Source organism: Amblyomma maculatum, chromosome 11 (genome assembly GCF_055883805.1).
Source record: "Amblyomma maculatum isolate TAMU_Amacu chromosome 11, ASM5588380v1, whole genome shotgun sequence".
In the NCBI taxonomy this organism is placed as follows: domain Eukaryota; kingdom Metazoa; phylum Arthropoda; class Arachnida; order Ixodida; family Ixodidae; genus Amblyomma; species Amblyomma maculatum.
The window spans coordinates 74913297-74939004 of record NC_139354.1 but is presented as its reverse complement, the minus strand read 5'-3'; the positions used below and the strand labels follow the sequence as shown (position 1 = coordinate 74939004).

General features: G+C 43.0%; 1 protein-coding gene across 1 annotated transcript in view; it reads left to right on the top strand.

The window, feature by feature from the left end:
* The window catches only part of LOC146174185 (beta-mannosidase-like), a 29746-nt gene extending 12266 nt beyond the window's left edge, over window positions 1–17480 (top strand). The window contains exons 5-11 of the mRNA XM_084585344.1: window positions 563–633; window positions 2895–3082; window positions 4198–4345; window positions 8261–8403; window positions 12046–12222; window positions 16553–16632; window positions 17459–17480. Of these exons, the coding sequence (XP_084441470.1) occupies window positions 563–633; window positions 2895–3082; window positions 4198–4345; window positions 8261–8403; window positions 12046–12222; window positions 16553–16632; window positions 17459–17480 (829 nt within the window). The remainder of the gene's footprint in view (window positions 1–562; window positions 634–2894; window positions 3083–4197; window positions 4346–8260; window positions 8404–12045; window positions 12223–16552; window positions 16633–17458) is intronic.
* Window positions 17481–25708: the final 8228 nt, after the last annotated feature.

The following is a 25708-nucleotide window of genomic DNA, read 5'->3' as shown; positions in this document are numbered from 1 at the left end:
CCACATTCCTGTTGGGTGCAGTCCACCAATGCAGGGAATTTCATATTTATCATGAATTATTGATGTCAAAAGCGTGAACAACGATTCATAGAATAGGTAACTGATAAAATTTAGGTTGTGTGCAATAATATGTAACCCACGATATCTATGCATGATACCTTCATGGCAGTCGTGTGTATTCTAAGGAAGCATTTTGGTAGGCTGTAGAGTATTTCTTGAAATTGGTTCACGTAGTTACAGAGCGTGTATTGCAGCAAGAAAAGTAGCGAATTGTTAAACGTCGCAAACATCTCAGACACGAACTCTCTATATAAGACGAGCTGAGCGAAATGTTGTGGTCAGAAACTAAACATGAAACCATCAATCATATGTCATGGCACCATAAATAATCGGAAATCCAAAGGATTATATAACCTACTGTTTGCAACCGAATATTTACCTTAGAGGAATATTTTCATGCTGGCCTCATGTTGATGCTTTCGAGTAAAGTCCACAATTATATTCGTGAAAGTGTACATGCTGAATTAGATTCTAGACATTGTCAGCTCCTGTTTACCCACAGGAAATCCATTGGACTGGAGGCTTACAATGGCCTGGTCATCCGCGACGTCATCGTGGGAACGATCCCGAAGCGTAAGCTCATTTTCTCCTTTTAACTTGGCGTAACACCAACTTAGGCAGAGTATCGAAAAGTCGATCCTACCCATGATGTGCATTACAAGGCATATTTTTACTGAAACGCATGCTTGAGGAATATGTCAGGTTGAATTGTGCACAAACTAATAGATGACGCATAAGCCCCTGTCCGCTAGCTGGGCAGAACCACATTTAAACTTTAGTGTAGAAATGCATTTACTAACTACGCTAATGTTTTCAGTCTAAAAAACAAACTTACTGCAGTTCTGCGCTACGCCTGAGAGAAAAGAGCATAGCACGCGTACTCCGCTAGCGCAGTTTTGTTGTGGCAGGGTAGGTGCTTCATTTTAGCATCTAGGCTCGAACTGACCAATTGTTCATCCTATTTTTACTCCACTATGTAATGCTTACAACTGTTATCTCGAGTATGTTGCTAGCAACACATTTCGCATATAATTTTGTTAGTGTGGAGTCAACAACATTGCAGGAAACTTCGTAGTAGACATTTCAATGCAGATTTGCGAACCGATATTTTTATTGGCACGGCGTAAGGATTGAATACAATGATCACGGGGCTAATGCTTCTGGGACGAGCAAGTCCATGTTAAATGGGGCCGATCATGAGCATCTCTACGTTTGTTCTGACGAGAACTAGGTGACAATGGAGCAATTATAGTACGTACAAACACCGGCTAACTGCGGGGATTTTCGTTAATGGAGGCTTTCCTCAAAATACAGAAACAACCACCCTTGGTTCTGGGCTATGGCGAGTGGTTTGTTACTATCACCAGAGATAGTGTATTCGACATGCAAACCCTGCAAGATAACTTGGACAAACGGCTGGTATGCTAATTGGGACACGATTTTGCATTGAAAAAGTTTGCATACGTTACCTTTTGGAGAGAGCGCTCCTACATCTTTTGTATATACAGTATCAACCATGCAATCTAGAAAAAGGCGCAGAATTTCAAGAATTTTGGCGTTTATCTTAATAGTAACCAGAGGTGATGAAAGCGTAATAACTACATCGTCATTAGGCTGGTAATACCTCGGGTGTCTCAAGAAGAAATTTAAGTAATCTCGCAAAGTTATAGTAATCCGAAAACATTTCTAGGCTCATGAGTAGAGGGAGCAGAGCTTGTCTTCAGAGCCTATCACCACAGCCTGCAATCAGAGCTGGTATGCACAAATTGGCACTAAGGAAAAAAATCGCGTCACCGCCAGGAATCGAAACGCTATCCGAACAGATCAGCATTCTAATGCCGCAGCCAATCCCGTATAATATGATATTGCCGAACACTCTCGCAATGGGTATTTAACATGGTCATCTTCATGAAGCTCCATCTGCACTGCTCCTTTATTTAACCTAAGTAATACGTCATACACCTACGTCATCTGGCCGAGTGCGGCCGATTATTACTAGCGTAGTTTCCGGCGAATCCACTAGACGGCGTGACAGAACTCGCAATGTTTTCCCGTTACTGCACCTCAGCAAACGTAAGTGCATCTCTGGAATTGTTTTTTTTTATCGGGTCTACATGATACTTGAGTGTGCGTCTGTCTGCTGGGATCGATGCGCTCAATATTTTATCAGTAATATTGAAAAAGTTCAAAATAGGCAACTCCGCATTATCTCTGAAAATTGTCATAGAACATTTACATGGTCACAAAGGAAAAATCTATGTTTAGTGGCCAGATCTTAAGGATCGAAGAAACTTTTGCAGTTTCAATTATGCGCAATAGTTACTATTCCACTTTTGGTATGGACTGAAGAAAATGTCTAAAGCCACCGTTCTATGTTTCGAAGTGAAGGGACAGCAATTTGAATACTTACGATTTTAATTCTAAAGGTGCTGTTCTCCACTACTTGTTTATCCTGAGGTCCGTTCATGAATGAAATATATTGCAGCCACGTATTGTTAATTTTATTCTAAATGAAGCATTTCTTCACCGTTAGCCGCATGATTTCTTGCTTTCTGAATGCAAATATGTCCCTATGCAGTAAAGTCTATCACAGATGCAGTTGCCAAATAAACGAAAAATCCCGACCACGTGAGGATGAAAAGAATGATCGCGCTCTCATGGTGAGTGATAATCCAGCTGAAGACTTCCTGTCACAGTCGCAGTGGTCGAATTTCGTTACAGAAGAATGGAAGTATTCCTTCCAAGGACTTGAAATGCGAATACCATAAGTAAATATTCTCCCTAAGGCGTTCGCTACCGATCTACTGTAAAATCCTTGCGAATGGCGTTTTCAGAGACGCGAAACAGAAATACCAAGTGGGCCTTGAACATCACCGTGCACTACAAATTGTCGACGCAAGAGGAGAGGATTGGGATCGTCTCGGTGACACTAGACGACACGTTCTTGGACACAGAATCGGTTATATTTAAACCATCGTCACAACGAACTGGCCGGTTGCAATTGCTGATCACCGTACCTAGTGTAAGCATATATTTTTTCATTATAGTATTTGCATGTTGAATTATACCTTGTCAGAGATGAACGTCACGACAATCACGCTACGTTGCATTACTCCCCGTCTTTCCAACGCCCTTTTACCTATTTGTTTGTAACAACAAGGGTTACAAATCGAAAATGCAAAGCTGACGTTATTCTAACGGATATTTAAGAAAATTATGATTAAATGGAATAAATACTTAGTCCATGTTAGGTTAACCTTACTTATACGCCCTTCTTGCCCCTTGGCAACAGACCCAGGCGTAGAGATGCACGCCGGTCTCTCGTCTATATCAATATCGTGGCGCACATTACGTCTCTACGTGTCGCCCCGTGGCTAGGATGATCCAACACCAACTCACATATGCGTCCACATTGGCGTGTATAAACCCAGATGAGAACATTGGTCCATGTCATGCGGACTAGCCCGAAGCGTGTCATTCAGGTCCAGAGCATATATCCTTATTGGCATATAACATGACCTCGTAGGTATCATGGTAGTACATTCAAGTACAATACGGAAACCGTATGATTATCAAGGCTATCACGAATCGCACTTCCTCCTTAATACCCCATAAATGCAGAGACTCCTCGGACTCGCTTTCCTACAAATTTCATTTAAAAGCCTGTATATATATATAAATATATATATATATATATATATATATATATATATATATATATATATATATATATATATATATATATATATATATATATATATATATATATATATATATATATATATATATATATATATATATATATATATATATATATATATATATATATATATATATATATATATCTGAAACGTAGAAAATTAAGGACCTGAAGTTTCGATGCCTTTACATGATATACATCAAAAGCATCTGCATTGATCAAAAAGTTTCATTAATTATGTGTAGGTATCAGCACATATACCTCGTTACCACACAAAGGCGGAAATTCCGGCAATTTGCGGGGTTGCACACACGTAATCATTCACATGTTTGCGAAAGTGTGGCCTCAAATGGCGTTACATGTACAATTTCGCTTTGGAGAAACATTTTTTTACATTAGACACCATTATTTAAAAAAATTGGTTCCGTTGATCACAGGCCATGGCCATCCATCGCTGGTGGCCGGTAGGCTACGGACCGCAGATCTTGTACACACTCAACGTCACAGTCTCTGTAGACGAGGAATCATCTCACAAGAGCGTCAGAATTGGATTCCGCACAGTGCAGCTGAATGAAGACGCGATACGTAAGTGCCTTGTGATCTACAGCGCAGACGCTCACGCTCACGCCAGTCTAACATGTCCACGGCTGTGTGAATTAACTTCCCAACGCTTCGCTCTTTCTTACAGCATATTGGCGGCAGCAATAACTTAGGGCACCTGCGTCTATCCACATTATATAACTCAACCGTCCATTTGTTCTTTTCTTTCCACATCGTGTCGCAACATCAAGTACTAGTGACGCAATCATTATTCCGCCTCCGTTTACTTGCCTAATTTTTTTCTTTGTCTCCTCGCGCAATAACACTGTGTACCACTGGCCCTTGATATCCTTTTAAATGCGTGGACACATGCGGTATATTTGCAAATTGAGGAATTCATCTATGTAACAGATATCAATTTGAGAGAAAGATGGCTGCAATAGACTTTTCTAGTAATTTCGCCACGCCACCAAGCGGTCGTGAAAAGCCCCATTGAAAACGGACCACCGCAGCTCTAGGTCTCACCGACTCTGCCGGTTCTTTCCCTGCCACCTCGGAATTCATGCTGCGCTGCTGCTTCCCGCTGTTTTCTTTGAATTGAGTTGTTCCCACCATTCCTTTGCATCGTGTTGCAGAGTTGGGTGTTTCGCTCTAAATCCATGCATCATCAGCAGACTCGAAAAGTCCGGCCTTCGCCCACTGCAGCTCATCGGTGCGGCGCTCGCATGCGCAGTGCGGAAACGACCCTTCTCTCCTCGCCGACGAGCGCATCTGGAGCCCAGCGGCGGAACTCCACCATGGTTAAGGCGCGGCCGCTGTTGGGTGCCTCGATGCCTTTCGCCTTCGAGTCACCCTAGTCCGCTGTAGCGGCGTGTGCCACACTGGGCGACCTTGGATCTACATGGCATAGTTAAAAGTCACAAAAACATGAAACAAAGACGAGCATCTAACCATCAAAGCAATCTCCGGCACTTGCTGCATTTTGCAAGGAAGCATCAACAATGCACACGAGAAGACGCACGATGGCTTAAAGCAGCGGCACAGCACGCCAACACGTTTGCCAGCAGCCGACGCAGGACGCGATTGCTCCATTCGCTCATTATGCTTTGCGCGGATCCGCCAGGGGATGGCGCGGGGATGCAATTTGTGGAATGGTCTATTGGCGCACTCCCAGTGAAGCCCTGCGCCCAACGAAGAAGGCTCACAGTCACATCGGCTTAGCTTCTGCTTACGTGGAAGTGCTCTCTTCACAACTTTCCGCATGCAGCTTGCTGCAATACTGTTTTGATGCTTTTTAATATGTTCTCTAGCTAACTATATTTATCGAAATTCCTATAAGCACGTATGCATCCAACAGAAATACTAAACATTTTAGATACGTTGCACTAATTCAATACGGGAACCAGACCAGGGGTACTGTCTAGAATGACTCAGAAGTAAACCAAGGACACAAGTATAGTTGTCCCTTTCTTTGCCCTTCTTCGCAAGAGAAATGAAAGCTTCAGTGTCACGCATAAGCAGTTTAAGCTTATTACTACTTTTTTATGGCTCTACAGGGAAAGCTACATAAGAAAGGGAATGGGACGTGCTTTCCCCGGTCTCATGGAGAATGATCTACCCCTGCCCTACCAACTCTACTCTGTCTCCAAAACTGACGTCACACCTACTCCAAACTATACCAGCCATACATAATGAGAACGACGTGTCTCCTACCTTTCCTGCCTAGCTTCCGCTGCAGGCCCATAAAACCTGTCCGAGAGTATAGCTTATATTGCCCATATTTAAACTTCTGTATTTCGTATCGCTGAAGCTCTTTGGAGTTCTCATCAACCCAAGGACTTCAGCGCACTTTATAACAGGACCTATGCCTTTGGCTGAAAGCCTTTGACCCTCTTACCGTATTTCTGATGTGTATGTGAACAGGGATTTGTGAGAATTAACAAAGAAGTTATAATGCAACGTTGCGTTGTTTAACTAGAAAGACGACCGTGTCAAAATATCAAAAGCTTGCAACACTCGCTAAATCAAATTGATCATACTATTGCTATGTTCTATAGCATAAAGAGCGGCCACAGTAAGCAGCCGATATACTGTACTCTCTTTGCGCTTGCTAAACGATCAGCATGACCACCAATAAGTGTACTCGGCATGTTTCTGAAAACAGAACACATTGAAGTGAAGCGCGATTTAGCATCCACCTTCGGCGCGACCGGCGCCATCTTCCGATGGCAGCACCGCCCGCACCACCGTCAACACCATAGCGCCGGCTGTGCCTTCCGCGCAAGACGTCCTCGCCAGCGATACGGCGGATCCCTTTCGCCAGTGTCAGAAAAGAATGCTAATGTTTTTTTTTTTCTCGTAATAATACCAGACCCTCGAAAAATTAATTTAAAAATGAATTATACTTGTGAAATGCCGAGCCATGCAGTGAGAGCTCTTGCTCTTATCCGGTGCGATGTCAGTCGTGGTCTTCTACGCTAGCTCCGCTGCTAAGGCGTTGCCTAAAATAACTATTTACTTTACTAAGAAACCGTGGGTTGAAAGTAAAAAGAAGCTTCATGATCGAGTGCCCATTTACTAAAACGCCTCGCTGATCTTCTACAAAGTGCCGTCCGCTGTGGCTTTGATGCGAACTAATTTAGGCCCTGGTGACAATTAGCGAAAAGCAGATAGCCGTCGTGGTTCGTGCTCGCGGGCGGAGCCGTTTCTGTAAGCTTGCGGCATCTGGTGAGCATATCTTCTACTTTCATGATGCGGCTAGGGCCAGACATGGGCGCGACAACTAAGCAGCATGCTGCTTTAAGACGGGATGGCCGGGATATCGGGTAGCTCGATGTATAGCGCCGCACCCTATACACTGCACTGCTATGCTGACAGGCGGTACACGAAGATTGTACAAAAGTGCTGTGGGGCGGCACAATATACATTACGAATTTTATGTGTTTCTTTTGAGGCGTTTTTCAGTGAACAATGTGGATGCTGTTCGAGAGGGGCAGCTAGTATGCCTTTCGTACTAAGGCGCACACGTGTAACTGAGTCGCCCCAACAGATGCCACTATTCCCTATGGTAAAAGCTCTAAGAGTGATCGACGAAAAGCTTAGTTTGTGGTAACCTCGGAAAGCGGCATGACTGCTGTTTGGCCGAAATTACCGCGGCTGTGCGTAGCCGCGGCTGAGGCTGCTTGTGCACAGAACATGCAGCAGACGACGCGGCATCGACGTATGTCCTCATCGGCTGCGCCGGATGCCAGATCAGCAAGCTGTTCACGAAGAAACAAAAATACTAGTTTTAAAAATATCTTTCTTACATAAGAGGCAAGAAAAAGTTTATATTCTAAATTAGCTGTCATGACGCGTTTAAGCGCACGCCCACGCAAGTATTAAGTAGTGCGACACTACCAGCCCATTTAAGTCCGAAGAGAACAGCACCCTGTAAGAAGAACGAAGCTGAATATAACGTCTTGTAACACGAACGTTAAAACTTACAAAGACTGTACATATTCTCTAAAACGCCCAAGCGTAAAACGCCCAAGGCTCTGGTTTTTCACTGTGCCTAAAACTGTGCTTTTTTTCTCTTTTTTTTTTTTTGCGGAAATGAGACATTCGGTTTCGTAATATCGGATTGCGTTGAGCTTATGATAGTCACAAAGTACTAGGCTTACACTAACATTGCTATGAAAGAATACAGGAAACATTCCTGAAAACCTGTGTAAGCATAATTATCAATTTGGACTATCCTTTGCATTGCTGTTCATTTGAAAACAAGATTGAATAATTATTACGGGTAATAAACTCACCAAAATTTGGGAAAGGTAACTACATGCCGCCTATGAAAGCCGAGCTTGCGACCTCTGCAGCTTGCGTGCAATTCCCTGCCACTGTTCTGAGTTTCTTGCATCTCATGACAAGCAGGCTCTTTGAGCCTACATAATTTCTGGCGGTGTTTCATTTTTTTTTTAGATGGTCACGACAACTGGAACCTATTCTACTTTGTCGTCAATGACGTTCCTATTTATGCCAAGGGAAGCAACTGGGTGCCACTGGACAGCTTTCAGGAAAGAATAACAGCTAGCTACATGAAAGAAATGCTTCTCTCTGCCAAGGTACCTCGTTTCCCACATTATAAACTCAGGTCTATGCATCTTTATGAGGGGAAACAATGCTTCTTGTGGGCTTTCCACGCAACTGCCCGTAATTTACTTTTGCGATTATCTCTTAGGGCTATAAAGTGTCAGTGTGGCTGTCCAAAAATTATAAAAAGAAAAACCTTGTCCGATTGCTTTTCTGGCGGACGCCAGCTGAGATACAGATATCAGTTTCATTTCAGCAGCAACGTTGATATGCGAGCCGATTCGGCTTCAGTTAAGGTATTCAGTAGAGGACGGGGCTTATCAAGCATTATGCGAGTGCACACAATAAAAATTAGGTGTGTATTCTATCTATTTATTTTTAATACCATTGTACTCAGTCTACTTCTTCAGATCCCGTACACGTAATTTCAACAAGAATCAGAGGATCTTTCACAAAGCACAGGTCTGAAAAGTACACATGAATTGCGAATTTCTTTTCATTAATCATCGGAATAATGTAGAATACATGTAATGTTAGGTAGGTATAATACAAAGCAGGGTAAATTATATAGTACTGGAAGTAGGAATGTTACTGTAGTCTAGGTTACGTGTTTATAATCAAATGAAGATAAGTTTGTTTGGGGAAGAACCCTAATATCATAGTTTTAAGTAATGTTTACAATAGAAGCGAAGTGAAGAAATCTTGCTATCATGCTATCAGGTTGCTATCTTACTATCATTAGTAGCAAATGCCTCCACAGAATAGTTGTGGCTGAATACTGTGGAGCTTCAAAAGTACATAAAGTAAACTAAGGAATGGTGAAAGACTTCAGCGTCGTTCACAATTGTGCCCTTATAGGCCAGAAATGTCACGGAGAAGTGACAGCGCATAAGGAAGTATGGGCCGAGACGGAGGACACAAGTTCTAGAAAACTTTGAAGCAAAGCGAAGGAGCCGTGAAAACAGGACTGGCTCCTCGTATCATGGCTTCCGAATAATGTAGTCAGAAATGCAAAGATTGTGAAAATTGGGTGTTTGACGGGGCAGCATGTGGCTTGAATGTGAGAAGAAACAGTGGCTCTTGAGGGCTTGGAGATATTGCATTCCGACAGTAGAAAAATTGTGTATTTTCGGTGGCAGGTTACATGGGTGGACAATAAACTATGTACACACTCTTTGAAAAATAACTTTTTACATTACATATAATTTGGCCACAGCGGTCTATAAAAGACACGACGGCTATAATGCTAAGCATACAACTATCTCCTGTTGTGTTCGGTGGCCATCGTTTGGTCATGGCACTTAGTTTTTATCTGGTCTCATTGACAGCTCACTCAGTGCGCTGATTGTTAGAATTTTGTTTTAAAATTCAAGATTTTTTTTTTTTTTTTTTTTGCATTGAGGCAGAAGCACTGTATACCTTGGCTCTTCGTGACGGTCTACATTTAATTCACCCAAAGAGCAAAGTCCAATTTGTGTTTATGCTCAAAATAACTTTTTTTTGATCGTTTTGGGTATTTTCTTAGATGCACTTCTTCCTGAAAATAAATGCAGTTCAAAATGCCCGATCTTTCGACTCAAACTCGCCATGTGCACTCTAAGAGAGGCTGCGTGAGCACCACCTTGAAAAGAAAGTTGGCATAACCTAACCTGAGAAATGTCCGGTACAAAATAGTGTCGACACATCCACATCCACTTGCGAGAAAGCCAGCAGGTGCGACACCTGCATTCTGTTTTAGTTTTCCTATCTTAGAGTGCTCTGTTTTCGATACTGCTAGCTACCTAACGTAACATTTATTCGATCCTCAAGGCCCCTTAAATATGTACTGTCCGTGGGCTAAGATATCAGAGTGAATAATTTTTACTATTCTGAAATGTAGGCTAGTTGTGTACGTGGAAATAGGTAAGGAAAATCAGCATTTCGTCGCTAATGAGCCTGTTTCATTGAAGTACACATTTTTTCTTCTGCTGCGACAAAGAGTGATGAAAGAGCGATCGTCCGCTCTTGCATTGAGCGCTAGTAGTCGTATTTTTGCATAGTTCCTTTACCGGCAGCTGCTGGCATCTTCAAGTTTTCTTGGTTTGCGTCTTTATCTAAAGTAACCTCATAGCCTATATAGAAGATAGGCTATTCAAGCGGTTGTTGAGTGATTGTGCCCTGATCGATTGTATCGCCAACCTTATCAGGGATTTCTCCACACAAGTGTCTTAAAGGTGTTGTTATACCGGGTGTCCAAACTAACTTTAGGCAAGAGTTAAAAAAAAATAAAACATATGAGACAGGCCAGAAAAACCACTTGTGTACAGCTGCTAGCTATCTGGCGCACCACAGGCAATTTTGTATTCAGCAGTTAACTAATTAGTAACTAAGATACTTTTTGACAATAATTTCTATTTGCAAATTTGGACAGCTGCTTCTGAAACCCCCATTCCATATATTTTCGATAAGAAAGCCTCTGTTGTATCGCTTTTCTAAGCTTTAAAGAAAGCCCGTGAACTACAAAAAGTATCACGTGACTAACGCGTTTGTGCGCCACAATTGTGGTGCTCTAAATTGTGATCTTAGTAAACGGAATTAGTTGCGGCCGTAACTCGACAGTCCAGCAGTAGGCTGATATGTTGGCGATAATTCCAGCAAGCGCGGTGAGCTCAGTGCTACTAACACCGTTACGTGCGCCAGTAAATTGCACGTACCTGTCCTTATGTAATTACCCTCTTGTCCTTCAGGTCCGTTCGAACTACATTGTAGAGATTATTCACACTTTCATCGTAGATTCCTCTCCTGAAATGAATGACCCTACGCATTTTTATGAAAGTTCTTGTGCAAAATACAGTCAGCGTAAAATTTTTCCCTTAACATTGAAGAGTGAGAGTTAGCTGCGGCGCTTCGGCCGGCTATTGTAGCTACTGGACCTATTAAATAAGCTACTGTAATGAGCGCCTCAATTCTATAGGGCGCTTAAAAACTAACTAATGATTTAGCAGGGCTGGACCATACGTGTTTTATATGTCTTAGAACGCTGTGTCCATCATCTGTTTTGGTTCTGTTTGGAGGTTAAGGTTCAAGATCAAACAAGTTTTATGCAAGGGAATGACCGGGAAGCTTAGTGGTAGCTCAACATAGTAATTTGATACTGCTAACCTGTCTCAAGAGCGCAGTGCGGAAGCTATGCGTTCTAGATACGTTTCGCATGGACAGAAGTTGACGAAGCCAAAAAAGTGATAAGCAGTTAAACATGCAGGACATTCGGGTGCAACCGAGACGTAGGTGTCTAATGCAGTCGCGAATGATTGTCGCTGTTGGTTAGAAACCGTCTCGCGGCAAGTAAGCGTTTTATTTAGAGTCTTTGAGCATCCAGTAACACTGATGAAATTGATAACAAAGTGTTTCATTACTAGCGCGCACTAAACGGAGACCGTTTTGCTAGCTTCACTATTAGCGCGAAAATGCACATTTAGAATGAACCACGCACTCAGGAGGTACTGCGTAGCACATTGAGCTATACATTACAGCAGACGCGAGTAGCAAAGTCCATGTTCACTGGACAACAGCTTTTTCCTGCTCATTTTTAGTCAGCGTATTTTTAGACTAAGTTATATATACGGATGAACACACTATTGCCGTAAGGTCAACCAGGCCATTCTAGGAATAACGTCAGTGTCTACTAAATGCAGGAGGCAAATATGAACATGATTCGAGTGTGGGGTGGCGGTGTGTACGAGGCCGACTACTTCTACGACCTTGCAGACGAGCTCGGTATCCTCGTGTGGCAGGACATGATGTTCTCCGTTAGTCTGTATCCCGCGGACCCCACATTCCTTGAGAACGTTGCTACAGAAGTCCAGCAGCAGGTACGTGTAATTTTGTCATTCTTAGCAAAATGTCCTAAATTCGCAAAATGATAGTTTTTCATTCCTTTCTGCAAGGTGAAAAGACAATTTCACAGCAGCTCTCAAATTCCTAAAATTCCTCAATTTGCCTATATCTCCTTGAATGTTACTGCGTATATGAACACAAAACGTTAATGCATGCTGCGATTTTGCAAAATTATCGAAACGTGTCACAGAAAGTTTATTTGAGCCTTTCGTTTTGATCCTAGCCTACTTCCAGCACTGCCCATGGCCTTGAACAATTTAGCAGTTTTAGGATAAGCTTTGAAAGCTTTCTTGTGGTTACCAAAATCCTTTTTTATAAGCTCGCGAGGTATGTCGCTTGAACTATTTATTTCAGTGCGGTAGCAGGATAAAACTAGACTAATGTCACGCATCTTTTGCAAAACAACTGCAAAACTGCATCGCAGTGCTGGCTTCCGTTCGTGGCTGAGCCCGAGATGGTCGACTGAGGCCCTTTTTGCCCCTGCAAGCATGACATCTTTCTTGTTTAGATGCGTCGCTCTCCTGATTACTGAAAGTGGAGAAACATGCCACATTTTTCGGAAGCTGGCGCCACGTTTGTCTCTGTCTGTGCTTTAAAGGCTGGGCGATCTTGATGTAACGGCCAATCCGGTGGTCACAGCTGCGCGATACATCTAAATAATAGTTCAGTGCAATGGTTAAAAAACAGTGAAAAGCTTCCTCTTTTTCATTACTGCTGCGGAGCTGTTGAGCGGTCCGCCTAGCCCAAACGTGAAGCATCAAACTAAAGCGGAATTCCATGTCTCCACTCAGGAAAGGATTTAAAGTGCTGTAAACGAAGTTTACTGCTAATAGTATCAGTGCACAGATGAATCACTCTAGAGTTTAACCCTCCGTACATGCTACCGTGTTGTAAAGATGCCAGTAAAGGGAATTTTCTCGACGTGGTGGCCACCTAAAGTTAGTGCTTGAAAGCAAAATAGAGTGCAAAGTAGATGTGCGAAAAATCAAGCCTGTAACTTGTCACAATAAAGTAAAACGAACGGTTGAATTATTTTTACCTGTCAATAAAGCCGGCTCATATCAATTTCATAATTTCAATTACAGCATGAAAATAGCAATAAGTGCATATTATAGAACTTTAAGGCGGCAAAGTTAACGCTTCTTATAACAGACATCCTAGTGGCGCCGGCCGCCGGTGTGATGGCGTTATTGCTGAAGAAATGGGAGCTAACCAACGACGCTTGAACACCCAGGCGGACACTATAGAATTCTAAGGCATGCAAGCATGTTCTCAGGCTGGTTTGTGGTTCCACCCTAATGAGTAGGTGAAAAAGTAGGCACTAATTAAGGGTCTAGTGATTGAGCTAGTAGCAAACAATATGTAAGGGGGTATAGCTGTACAATGGCGGAGATACATAAGGGGAGTCTCTAGCAGTAATTATTGACGCTGTAGCGCCTTTCCCGTACGCATGTTTTCCCCAAATGTCCAGCTTCCTTTGTGATTATTTTTTCACAATAGTCACTATGAATATTTCGTTGTATTCTGCGTGTGGTGCAAAAACTGGTAAATCAAATTCGCACACGAAAAAATAACACGTTTTAGAATTATTGTTCTAAAAGAAAGAAAAGGTGTGGCCTTTTTTATATTTATTGAGAAATTCTTCAGTGAAGCTGCAAAAACATGTTGTAAACTTTGGAATTCAGCATCCGGAAGTGACAAGTGGGCTATAATGTATGCTGATTTCAGATTTGTGGTTTAATTTAAACGGCCCGTTGTTTACGATGCGCTAACATCTCAAAGCAATAGAACGTTTTTTTGCGTTTCTGTTTGATAGGAACGCGGCAGCGGTTACCCGCTTCAATCAACTTTTGTCAATGAGGTGCGTGCCCGAGCACTGTAATCATGCGGGACGGGTTATGTTTGAAGGCTATAACTTTAAAAGAGTAGCTTCCGCTCCTCTATTAAGGTTATAGTGCTACAGCACTATGACTGCCTTCTGCGGCGGCGCTCCCATATCTGCACACTTATAGGAACATTTCTACTCTCTCACTTGTTTATTTGCGAATCTTTGTTAGCTCAGCTCCTTATTAGCGTGCAGTATTGAGCTATCGCAACATGGCAAACACCATCCGAAAAGATAAATGACAACCTACGTTAACGTAAGGCGTCCTTACGTGACCTAAAGAGGAAGGCTTCTGATTGGGGAACCAAGGATGCCGAAGGGTTCGATTATCTATTTCATCCTCCCAACACCATTAAACCCGACATAGCAGCACCTGCCACGTGGCCTCGCGACGTCGCACAACCCGCCCACGTTACATTTTCTGCGTCTCATCTGCCAAAATCACCTGTAAGATACATGCCTGTAATATTTTGCTCACTGCAGCGATTTCGAATTTTATTGAAAACCGGGCCTTTAGCATACATAGTACCATTAAAGTTTTGATCTCAGCATTGCTATGTTTTTAAATTACTCTTAAATGTTCTCATATGTGACGTAGCCCGCCGGTTGTTTGTGGTCGCGCTTGACGGCAATTAACGCTTACGACGGGGGTAAGCAGACATGGATTGGCGTAGGATGTTCCATGTTGGCCCTTCTAACCCTTGCGTATTCAAAAGATAGCCGTGTTTAAAACATAAGTCCTTCCGATAGACACTTTTACCCTACTTAACATGTTTCCCTATGTGCAGTGGCACAGTAAGCAAACAGCAAGATATCTTACAAATTTCTTTCTCTAAATTTTTGAAGCGAAAAGCTTCACTAGGCTAGTCAACTCCAAGTCTCGCGTGTGCTCCGTCGTTGGCAGGAGCTGCCAACTCGGGTCATTAGTTTCATAAGGGAGGATGATATCTGTATCATTCTGCTAGAACGCTTTGCATTCACATTACCGATAGAACATGCAGGCACGTCCATACGGCTTAGCTAAAGCGGAACTTTATATGTGGGCTGGCAGCTTGCGCTCTCGCGTCTTATTCTTAAAAGCTGTAAGTGTCCTCAATAACGTAACGCCCTGCACTGATAGGGGGGGATAGGGGAATAATGTAGCAGACAAAAGAAGTTTTCACTTCTATCAGGGTTTAACCAGAACTAAGCCACAACAAATTTTTTTCACTCTCTTCTACTGCAAACTGTGAAGACAAGATGGCGGCATCAATGAGGTTAGTTTTATTTTGGCCCTAACTAACATTGCCAAAGGTGGCACGGTGGTATGCATAGGTAGTTTTCAATGAACATGTGAGATGATCGGCTATAACTCGATCGGCGTGCTTTTGTGGAGAATGACCAAGCTGCTGACGCGATGATAAATTGTTCCAATCTCAGCATTTGGTTCTTACAACGTGAACTACTTCATAAACAAACCAATGCTTCTGGTTATTCCAAAGAGTGAAAAATGAAATTGTTTTAGAGAAATTATTTTCTTCGTGCTTTTTTCTTACAAGAGAGATGAGAAGAATTGTAGTCTTAAAAGCACAGTCCAGCGCCAAATTTACTTCAATATGACGGCCGCCCTAATTCACAGCTTTAGCCGTGTTGATAGGCCTAGAACTTTGCCTGAGCAAGCAAAATTCAAGCTAAATTATTATTGTAGCACTGCACCAGCATTCTATATAGTTTCCTCCTACGAGCAAAGCGAAGCACATTACTCTAGCGTGTTTTAATTTAGTGATCGTCTCTGAGCGGTCTAAAAGCGTTTGCCATCTCTAGGAGTGATCATGAGGCAGCATAAAAACTTCGAGAGCATTGTGAAATCTACACTGCGGAAATGCGAAAGCCTGAGCATTGCTGGTGAACGCAGTGCATCACATTTGCTCTCATTATCATTGAATTCACCGTCGTTATCATCGCTAATGTCATCATTTTCGTCATCACTAATGGCAGCCTCATTGTGATCGCTAATATCATCCTCAGTATAGACAAGAAGTATGATATGTATTTCACGATCGCAGGTGTTGTGGAGTTGGTTAATGCGCAAGGCTGGGAATTCGAGGGATGCAGATTCGATTCGCGGTGGAGACAGAATTTGTTTAGTTATTTTTTTTTCAACTATCATCATCACGGTAGACAAAGAGAGTTATGATGTGCGTTTCATGATCCGGGTTGTGGCGTAGCTGATTGAAATGCTTAGCTCGAGATCCAAAGGATGGAGGATCGATTAAAGGTGTAGACCAGATTTTTATTTTTCTAATGACTTTAGTTTGGGTTTCGGATGATTACGTCATTTGATTGAGTGCGATAGTGTGACCGAACGAACGCCGCCAGTACGAACCATTAAAGAGTTGCGCCTTAAAACTTAAAGACGGTCTGCCTTGAATTTTTCACAGGTTCGGCGTCTTCAGCATCACCCCTCAATTATTGTCTGGGTGGGAAACAACGAAAACGAAGCCGCCATATCCGCACTCAGGTGGTATATTTTGATCTATCATTTCGCAACCTTTCACAAGTTGTAATCTGCACTGTAAACACTGATCACATCGAAAAGAAATTTAGATTTACAAATCCGATGTCGCCTTTGATTATCCTTCCGTGGGAATACTTACAGGACCAATACGAAGAAAATCTACTGAGATGCGCCATCTTGCTCAATTCACCAATTAATGGGGTGTAAAATAGGAGTACTGTACTTTTAATACCCTTTTTGCGATTGGGTTTCTTGGTCTGAGCCCTCTGCAAATGTTAACAGGAACTAACTACCACACCGATTGGTGTCGTTGGCGCTATCATAATGAGCATCGTGTTCATCTATACTACTTGTCTTGGTAATAGCCGTGAGTGCGTGTTATTCGTCATCACGTTCGCTGTCTCGCCGCTCATTTCTACCATTTCACTGGCGTCGCAATATAACAAAAAAGCACAATGTCGTACCTTTCGCTTCATTACGCTATATAAAATTGTTTCGAACTCTGCAGTGGGCATCCACAATACCTGAAGTTCCTTTCCGCTTACCGGCACCTAACTAGAAGTCAGCATTAACGCATAGAGCTGACAGGTTACCTCGGTGAGATTTCCTCTGTCGACTGTTGACTCTAGCGTGGTTCACTTCATAAAACTAAGAAGACAGAGTTTCAACGCTGACCTCTTGAAAATACTTATGAAGATGCATTATTTCGCGATCACACTACAAATCGAAATTTAAAGACACGTTCGTAAAATTGAGTTGCATCATGCCACGTTACCTCCTATACCGTCCCCTTTGTCAACTTATCGTGTACCTTTTTTCATTGTCGTAGTGCACACCCACGCAAACTGTGACATGTTGTTCCAATCCCAATATTTTATATATCTAATAAGATTATATGTGTTTACCTACTATCGTAGGCAATCAAAATAATTCCCAAAGCTAGAGCAGCAGAAGACAAGCGCTCTGCTCTACTCACTTCTGCCTGCATCGCAGCTATTCTTGCACACGGGAAACAGACTTCATGACAAATTTTCAATTGAGCTAGTTTACTTGCTACTGTTGCACCCTCCTGATCTTAGGTGCTATGTTCGTGTTCCATTTCTCTGGGGAGGAAATATATTACTGTTTTCTTCATACCTATGTGCATCCCGTGAATTATATAGTAAATAAGGGACCTTGTTATTTTTTTTATTGGGGGTTATGGGTGGGGGGGGGGGGGGTGTAAGACGTACACATGCACGTGTGATAGACTAGTCATATACTTCCAAGTGGAAATATCTGTGGAAATACAACTTTAGTTCCTCCTAAATGACTCATTTATATCATGGAAACCGTGCCTTGCGAGGGGAGCTTTTGAATAAATTTACAATAAAGGCTTCATACAGCGTCATCGTTGGCATCTTTGATTTTTACAGGGTTTAATACGGTAAAACATTTATTTAATATAGGGAAACAATAGTTTACCGTCCTTCCAAGCGTTGCTGCACGTTTTTTTAAACTTATGACAGTGCAGATGTGAAGGTTTATTGATCACTCTCTTAGCTGAACGGCACTCTTTGAACCATAAAATTAGCAGTTTTACTGTGCCCCTTACTTTAGCTTTAAACTCTAAACTTGGTTTTTAGCGTGATAATAGCTCATTCAGTGCGTTTTTGCCGTGTAGCTTTGAAGGTGAGATAGGTATGCTCAATAGTAAGGAAAAGTATTATTTTTAAGTCAGCATGATTTCTAGGGGTTACACCATGAGAAGTTGAACTTTATCGTAATTGTAGTTTGAAAATCCGCACGAACAAACAGCTGCAAACGATTATCGACTAAAGTACGAGATCACATCGGTAATGGAGGAAATTGCTAACTAAGCTTGGAGCATTTCACTGTGTTTAAATATGCGGAAAGTAGATGTATAAACACAGTCGTTGACCACAAGTATACAAACTGGAAAATGTACAACAATCTTACATGACTTCAATGCTTGTGGAGGTGTTTTATGCATGCATGGATGCAAGACTCAACACCAAGCAGGAGTAAATGCTAAAAGTACCATTGCATTAGCAACATTCGTCTGTGTTTATCATTTGCGTTTGCCGTCACGCTTTGGCCGTAAGGCACATTTCAAGACCGCTTGTCGTTGGCGTCACTGCACTTGTTTCTAAAGAACAGAGCTAGTTTGTGCGCTGCAAGTAAATAACCCCAGCAACGCCCTCTGTCAGTGACTTAGGCAGAACTCCTATACAGGTCCTAGAAACAATCGGTCGGATATCAGTAATTTAGGTGCGACCATAAATTTTATCATCAGTCAACCTTCAGTAGTGCACACTACTGCAGAGAGAAAGCAGTCTACGTGAGTAAAAATAAATCGAACAGTTCCTCACGCACACTCTCACAACCCTTTGTCACTATCGTGACGCAATTATAGGGTGGAGTGTAACGGTAAGAAGGCAACTGGGCTTTGTCATATGAAAAAAAATGGGGGAAGAGCCTAGCAGCTGTCGATACCTCTGCTGTAGAAATATATATGCAGATACGCTAATTCGCGCTGGCTTCGACGTGCCGCGCCATGATTATAAGTAGAAAAGAATGAAGGCCGTCGTTCGCATGATACTCTTTTTGTTGGCGTACCTGAAGAAAGCGCATCCTTTTGTGCTTGCCGGAGTTAGTGGCTGCGACGTTTCATTAACCACCATCGATATGGTCGTAGAAATGGTCGTAGAAATGGTCACGCGATCACGGGTGAGGGAGTGCCAAACCGATAGACGAAGTAGGTAGTTCATGGGGGCCGCCCATCAATACTCCCTGCTTACTGAATGCCATCTGCGGCTGTCGTCCGTAGAACAAATTTTGACTGCAAAAATTGCCAAGCTGTAGAGATTCTGGAGGGATACGCAACGTTTTGGAAGGCTGTTTTGCGGACGACATGTTTTCCAGAAAATAAAAATATTTAAAGCTTTAATATAAAAAAATATATTCATGTTCAGTTCAACGTGAGGTTGCATCTTGGGGTGCTGGTCCTGTGTACCAAAAATAACAAAAACGATAATCTTATATTCGCAAGTTCAGAACGACTACCTGATGTACTGAAATGCTGCATTTCATATTTTAGTGCGTTTTTATAAAGTTCGAATAATAGGAGCCAGCATATTTTACACTAGTAAAGCAATTCGCTTAAATTGAGTTGTAATCGATTCAGTACCGATAAAGTTAGCTTGACATAGTTTTAGATCACATAAAAAGCGGTTCAAAATCAATATGCATTAGCGGATAAGTAGGCGTATGAAGGCTGCGAAAATATAGGCAAGGGTGCAACTACACCCAAAATACATTTCAGGCACGCATGTATTGTTCTATTTTATTTATTTACTAGATTTCTTTAAGTAATATCATTATAAAAACATGTGGAAAGATCCCCTATCTCTTTTCGTTGCTTGTTAATTGTTTCCTCTTAGTAAGCAATATTCACCAAAGATTTGTAAAATATACCAAATGTGTTGGAATATTTTGCCCATTGCCTGAAATTAAAAACGTATAATTACACATTTACTGATATCATGAAAGATATGAGTTCCAACTGTAATCTTTATGCGATTCTAAGAAACTCACAAAAGCCAATGTCAGCAGCCGTAGTGAGGGAGAAGGTTTGACAACTGGTTTTTTTTCTACAATAAAATCATGCAATTGATTTGGTGCAACTGTACGATTTTCGTACCTCTTACTCTGCCTTGGATAAAAAATCGTGACATTTAAATTGTCGTGGCATGTAGGCATCAATTGAAATACGACATACATTCTCATATCCATGTGCATGTTAACTCCTACATTGTAGCAATAGCTGCAAATGATGCAACAGTATGGCTGGAAACATTACGGTCTGTGTAACTGATCAAAGCATTGCTGCGTCGTGACTGAAAGGGCCACAGAGGTTCCATTGAAAGGCCTGTACCGTAGTCATTACCTGAAGCTGTGCATCGGTGTTGTGAAAACTACTGTCGAAGCCGAAGACCGCACAAGACCGTTCTTGCCTTCAAGTCCCAGCGATGGCACAAGAACTTTCGAAGCTGGTGGGTTGAGCGTCAGCCCAAACAGCGAGACCAATGGTGACAGTGAGTACACATGTATCAATATTGCGGAGTGTCGGAAGCTGTTCATATACCACAGTTGGATGCCAGAAAAGTTGGGTTTCTGATAATTTCTGTAGACTGTTTGGCATTCCCTTCTCTGGATTCTAAACAGGAACACGGCCGTAGTATTCATGGCGCCCTCTTTATTGGTCTGGACTCAGCGTTAACCTTTGTCAATGCTACCCGTTCTTGAATCGGCTAATTTTGGCTGTCCTCTAGCAGTCGTCAGTCAAATTGCCAGGAAGGTTTCCGTTTATTTCTATGTAGAATGAGCGTCGCAATTATTCCCTGACTTCTAGGAACCTATGAAATGTAGATAGAGTTCACATAAGAGAAGAGGCTTTTCTGAAGTGCTGGAACACTGGACTCAGCACAAATGAGAGATAAATAATAGCTCAAGTAATTATAATCGCAAGCACCAATAAAATTCAGGCGCTAGCGGGCTCGCGCCTGAAAGGCATAGATGCCATAGATTTCGGTACTAGAACGTAGCAGCTGCCCTTGCTACTTTTTGTACCGCAGCCCATTGCTTCAGAGTTCTAGAGAGCTCTAGTAACCAGATTTCGTCCGTGAAAAAGGGCGCACTTGAAGTTTTTCATCCACATGGCCACACGAGGAAAAGGATCCCTAGGCTGCTATAGTTCACATTTATTCGAGGTAGAGTTAGGGCAAGTTGCTCATTTGAGTAATTTAACGCCTGTCATTTCTCTGCTACGCGTGGCATAATAACCGTATGATAGAATAAATTGAAAGTGTAATATTCGGCACGTTATAGGTGATATTTTCTGCTAAGACATCAAACTACACAAGATAAAGAGAAGGATTGTATGCATTGCACTTACCACAAGCGTTCCTTTCAACTGCACATACGCATTTATTTAATACGAATGTGCAGTCATGAACTCGTGATTAGTGAAAGCATCGTGTTCTTTTTTCTTGCAAGCCGCTGTGACGTAAAACAATTAAGCGGCGAGCGAAACATGAGGCAAAGGTTGTCTGAACTAAATTTGTGCTTGCCCCATTCTTCCCTTCATTGCTTCAAAATATTGATCCCACTCCGATTTCTGTTTTAATAATGTGTGATGGTCACAACTACGGAATAGAAAAAATAAATTTAACCACTTTGGTTTGACATGCTCTTAACTCTTTAATCGACAGCTAAATCAGTTGGCTCAACCATAGTAAGGAATAAATGCGCAAAAAATGAAAGAAGGACCCTAGACCAGAAGAAAACGTCGCCTTTCACTGGATGCCATTGTAGGGGTCATTCATTTGCAGCAAGAAATGCATAATTATAAATAGCAAAGCTTTTTGTAATAATGTGATGCCTGCTATTCCTTGCTAGCTTATTTTCACGTTGCACTTTGGTTTTAAACAAGCATTTTATTTGTATCGTTTTCAGTGCACTTCTACAGCTATTGGACAAACCTGTGGAATCCACACGCATTTCCAAAGCCGCGGTTTATGTCCGAATTCGGCTTGTTTTCATATCCTTCTCGAGACTCGATGGAGCGAGTGATGCCCGCATCGATGGTGACGTTCCCGTTCACCCGTTTCATGGCGCACCGACAGCGTAATGCCAATAGTGCGTAAAATTATTCCTTGTTGTCTTAAAATTGACCCAGCTAAAATTACACTCATGTTCTAACAACAGACGAATGCAAAAGGCATACGCAACAGAGAGCCCGTGGTGTCTGTACATTCTTCGCCCTTCCGCTGTGCCTTTTGGACTACTCTGTACGTACAGTCTGCGAGAAGTGTAGGGCCCTGAGGGTCCGCTTCTGAGCCACATCGTGAGGCTTGTAATGCATTTCTAGTATTCCGAATCTGTTGGTAGTAAGTTTGTTTGTGCTACCATCGCCAATCAGAGGAACCTCCACTAATTCTAATTCACTGCCACTACATGGCTCAGAAGCAGGCTTCGTGGGCTCTACACGTTTGACAAAGGCTGTACATGTATATGTTAAACTGCGGGAACCAAGCTATGCCCTCATCAACTTTAGCTACCTCATCTACTGTTGGTGGTGCGGACATCGCTGCGTCAACACCTGCGCTATCTTGGATACGTGCCCAGGCGAATCAACTTATGAAATACAATGATGAGAAAAATATTCATTTCAAGGATAACTAGTGTCCGAAGGAAGTCCGCGTCTTGAAACAGAATTAGACATGATTAACTTCCAAAGCTTCACCTAAAAATGACACTTGGTATTTAAGCTGTTACTGAGATTGCCTAAGACTCGTATCGTAGTGTGCGCCAAACGCGAGGCCTTTGTGAATAAGTTATCAGCCTACCCAAACTAAGGATGTTGGTGGTTAGAATTAAACTTGTGTGGGTTTAAGCGTTGCTTAAACCCAGCTAGTTATACTAGCGAAAGCCGTGAGAGTAGCCGTGGTCTTCTATCGAACCGGCTCCTCGAAGTGCAGACTGGGTGCCGACATCATGAACCATAGGAATGTTTGAGTGTTGTTGTGGCTGTACGAAGAAGGAAAAGAAAATGCATGGGCCTGCGACTGGCTCTGTACTGAGCCACCTCCGCTGCCTCGTGCAGATAGAAGACAAAATAGACAAGAAAGAAGGAGAGAAAGAAGCGCGCCGCAACAGATGTCGTCCACCACCACCGAAGCAGGGGCAGGTACAACGACGGCCTACAACAGACAAAAATTCTGAGGCAGGCTAGCCCCTGCCGCAAGCGGCGATGGCCTACCTCTCCAGCCCCATCAGAGCCAGGATCAGTGGGGCCGTGCAGGGGCCCAGGGGCATGCATGCCCCAAACTCTTCTGTTTTATTAACGTTATTACTACTATTACTAGCCGCGGTGATCACTTTAACACAGGAGTTTCAATTTTTCATATTTTTATATTTTTTACTGTTTAACAGGAATTAAGGGAAAGGCGCAGTATCTGCCACACTTGCTCTGTGGAAACCTCAATCGGGCCGTAGGAGAAGGGAGGAAGGTGGGAGTGAAAGTGGAAAGAGAGAAAGAGGAGCCGTATTTCAGAGCTATGGAGTAATGCTGATCACTTGGGGATCTTTAATGTGCACTGATCGTGACATCGCACAGCACACGGACGCCACTTCGTTTCGCCTCCATCGAAACGCGACCTCGGCGGCTGCGTTTCGATGGAGTCGAAACGAAGAGGCATCCGTGTGCTGTGCGATATCAGCGCACGTTAAAGATCCCCAGGTGGTCGAAATTACTCCGTAGCCCTCCACTACGGCTCCTCTTTCTTTCTTTCCACTTTCACTCCCACCTTTCTCCCTTCCGCCGACAGTGTCCTCAGACGTGCACTTTCGGCGGCTTATGCTAAACTACATTCAAAATCTGTGTGTCATTCTATAAACATTATACGTTCTTGTTCACACTTAACGCTACATTTCGCTGGGAATATTACTAGATATAACACTGCACCGCGAAGTGGGTGAATAATTTTGTGCAAGGGCAAGGCGTACGCTCGATCGGCTTTCCCTTCAGTAGAGTATACAGGGTGATTCACTTCTATCTATAACACTGCCACTGCTTTCAAAACGTCATTGAGTTCGACCCGGTCATTCCATAAAGCTAAGCGGCAGGCCATGCGAAGGATCAGCTCCGTGTCCCACTGTGCATATATCGTTTCGCTTCGTTAAGCGTCTGCATCCGACGCAATGCTGCCTAGAAAGCAGTGACTGTGTTATACCTAGAAGTGGATCACCCTGTACATAACTGTAGTATTTGCATAAGCTTTAGTGCAGGGGATGCAACCATTTTGTACACAGTTTGGGTACTCCCGTTACAGCTTATTGTATGAATCTTAAGACGGGCCTGTTGCACAGTTAACAGCATTGTAAGGTGCTTATTGGAGCACCAAGACCGTAGGGAACGTCCGCAAACCAAAGCGACGGGGGTAGCGTTCGAACCAACAGTGCAGTGCCAACAAGGCTCCGGCTCCACTTCGTCTACCTCTTCGGGTTGGCGCGCGAGCTGATGGCGATCGGGATTACTACAATACCCCCCGGCGGAAAAGGAGCCATCCTGGCGACTCATGGTGAGGAAAGGGTAGGGGGATCATAATACGGCTTGAGGCGGTCGACATGTACAGTTTCTAGGCCGCGGCGGCGATGATCTGGAGATGGGTTCAAGGTCTCTACTACGTAATTGACGAGAGAAGATTGTTCGAGAATGCGGTAAGGTCCATGATAGCGCGATAGGAGTTTGGATGAGAGGCCGGGTGCAGAGGAAGACACCCAAAGCCAAACGAGGGCGCCTGAGGGATATGAAGGCGCTGGATTTGTAGGGTCCCGGTTATGCTTTTGTTGAGCCTGGTTCTCCGTTGTGAAGGAGCGCGCCAATTGTCGGCATTCTTCGGCAAATGTGTGCGCTTCAGACAGTAGAGTGGCAGGGATGGGCGCCGATGGTTGACTGGGAGCGTCCTGCATGGTTGTGACCGAAGGCGGTAGCGTGCGGTTCCGAAGTTCCCGGGTGAAATTTGCGAGGAGGACTGGGGCGACGACCGAGACACCTCCACCAAGTGTAAGGTGTTTATTGGAGCACCAAGACCATAGGCAACACCCGCCAATCAAAGCGACGGGGGTAGCGTTCGAACCAACAGTGCAGCGCCAACAAGGCTCCGGCTCCACTTCGTCTACCTCTTCGGGTTGGCGCGCGAGCTGATGGTGATCGGGATTACTACAGCATCAATATATATCTCTTAAGATGGCGCTTTTGTGCTACAAGTTTTGCAAGCAGTCATATACAAAAATTAGTGTTGCAGTAGGGCTTGTGGTATGTTATTGGCGTGAGCTTCGAAACATGCTTCAAAATTGCTTGAACAGATAATTGAGAGTGGGCCTACCACGGCTGGGTTTTACTGATATAATTAAAAGTGATCATGACATAAAGTTCCTTCTAGATCAAAAACGTTGCCAGAATAGTAGGAAACATTCCATGCTTATCTCTTCATTACCTACACGCTAAAAATGC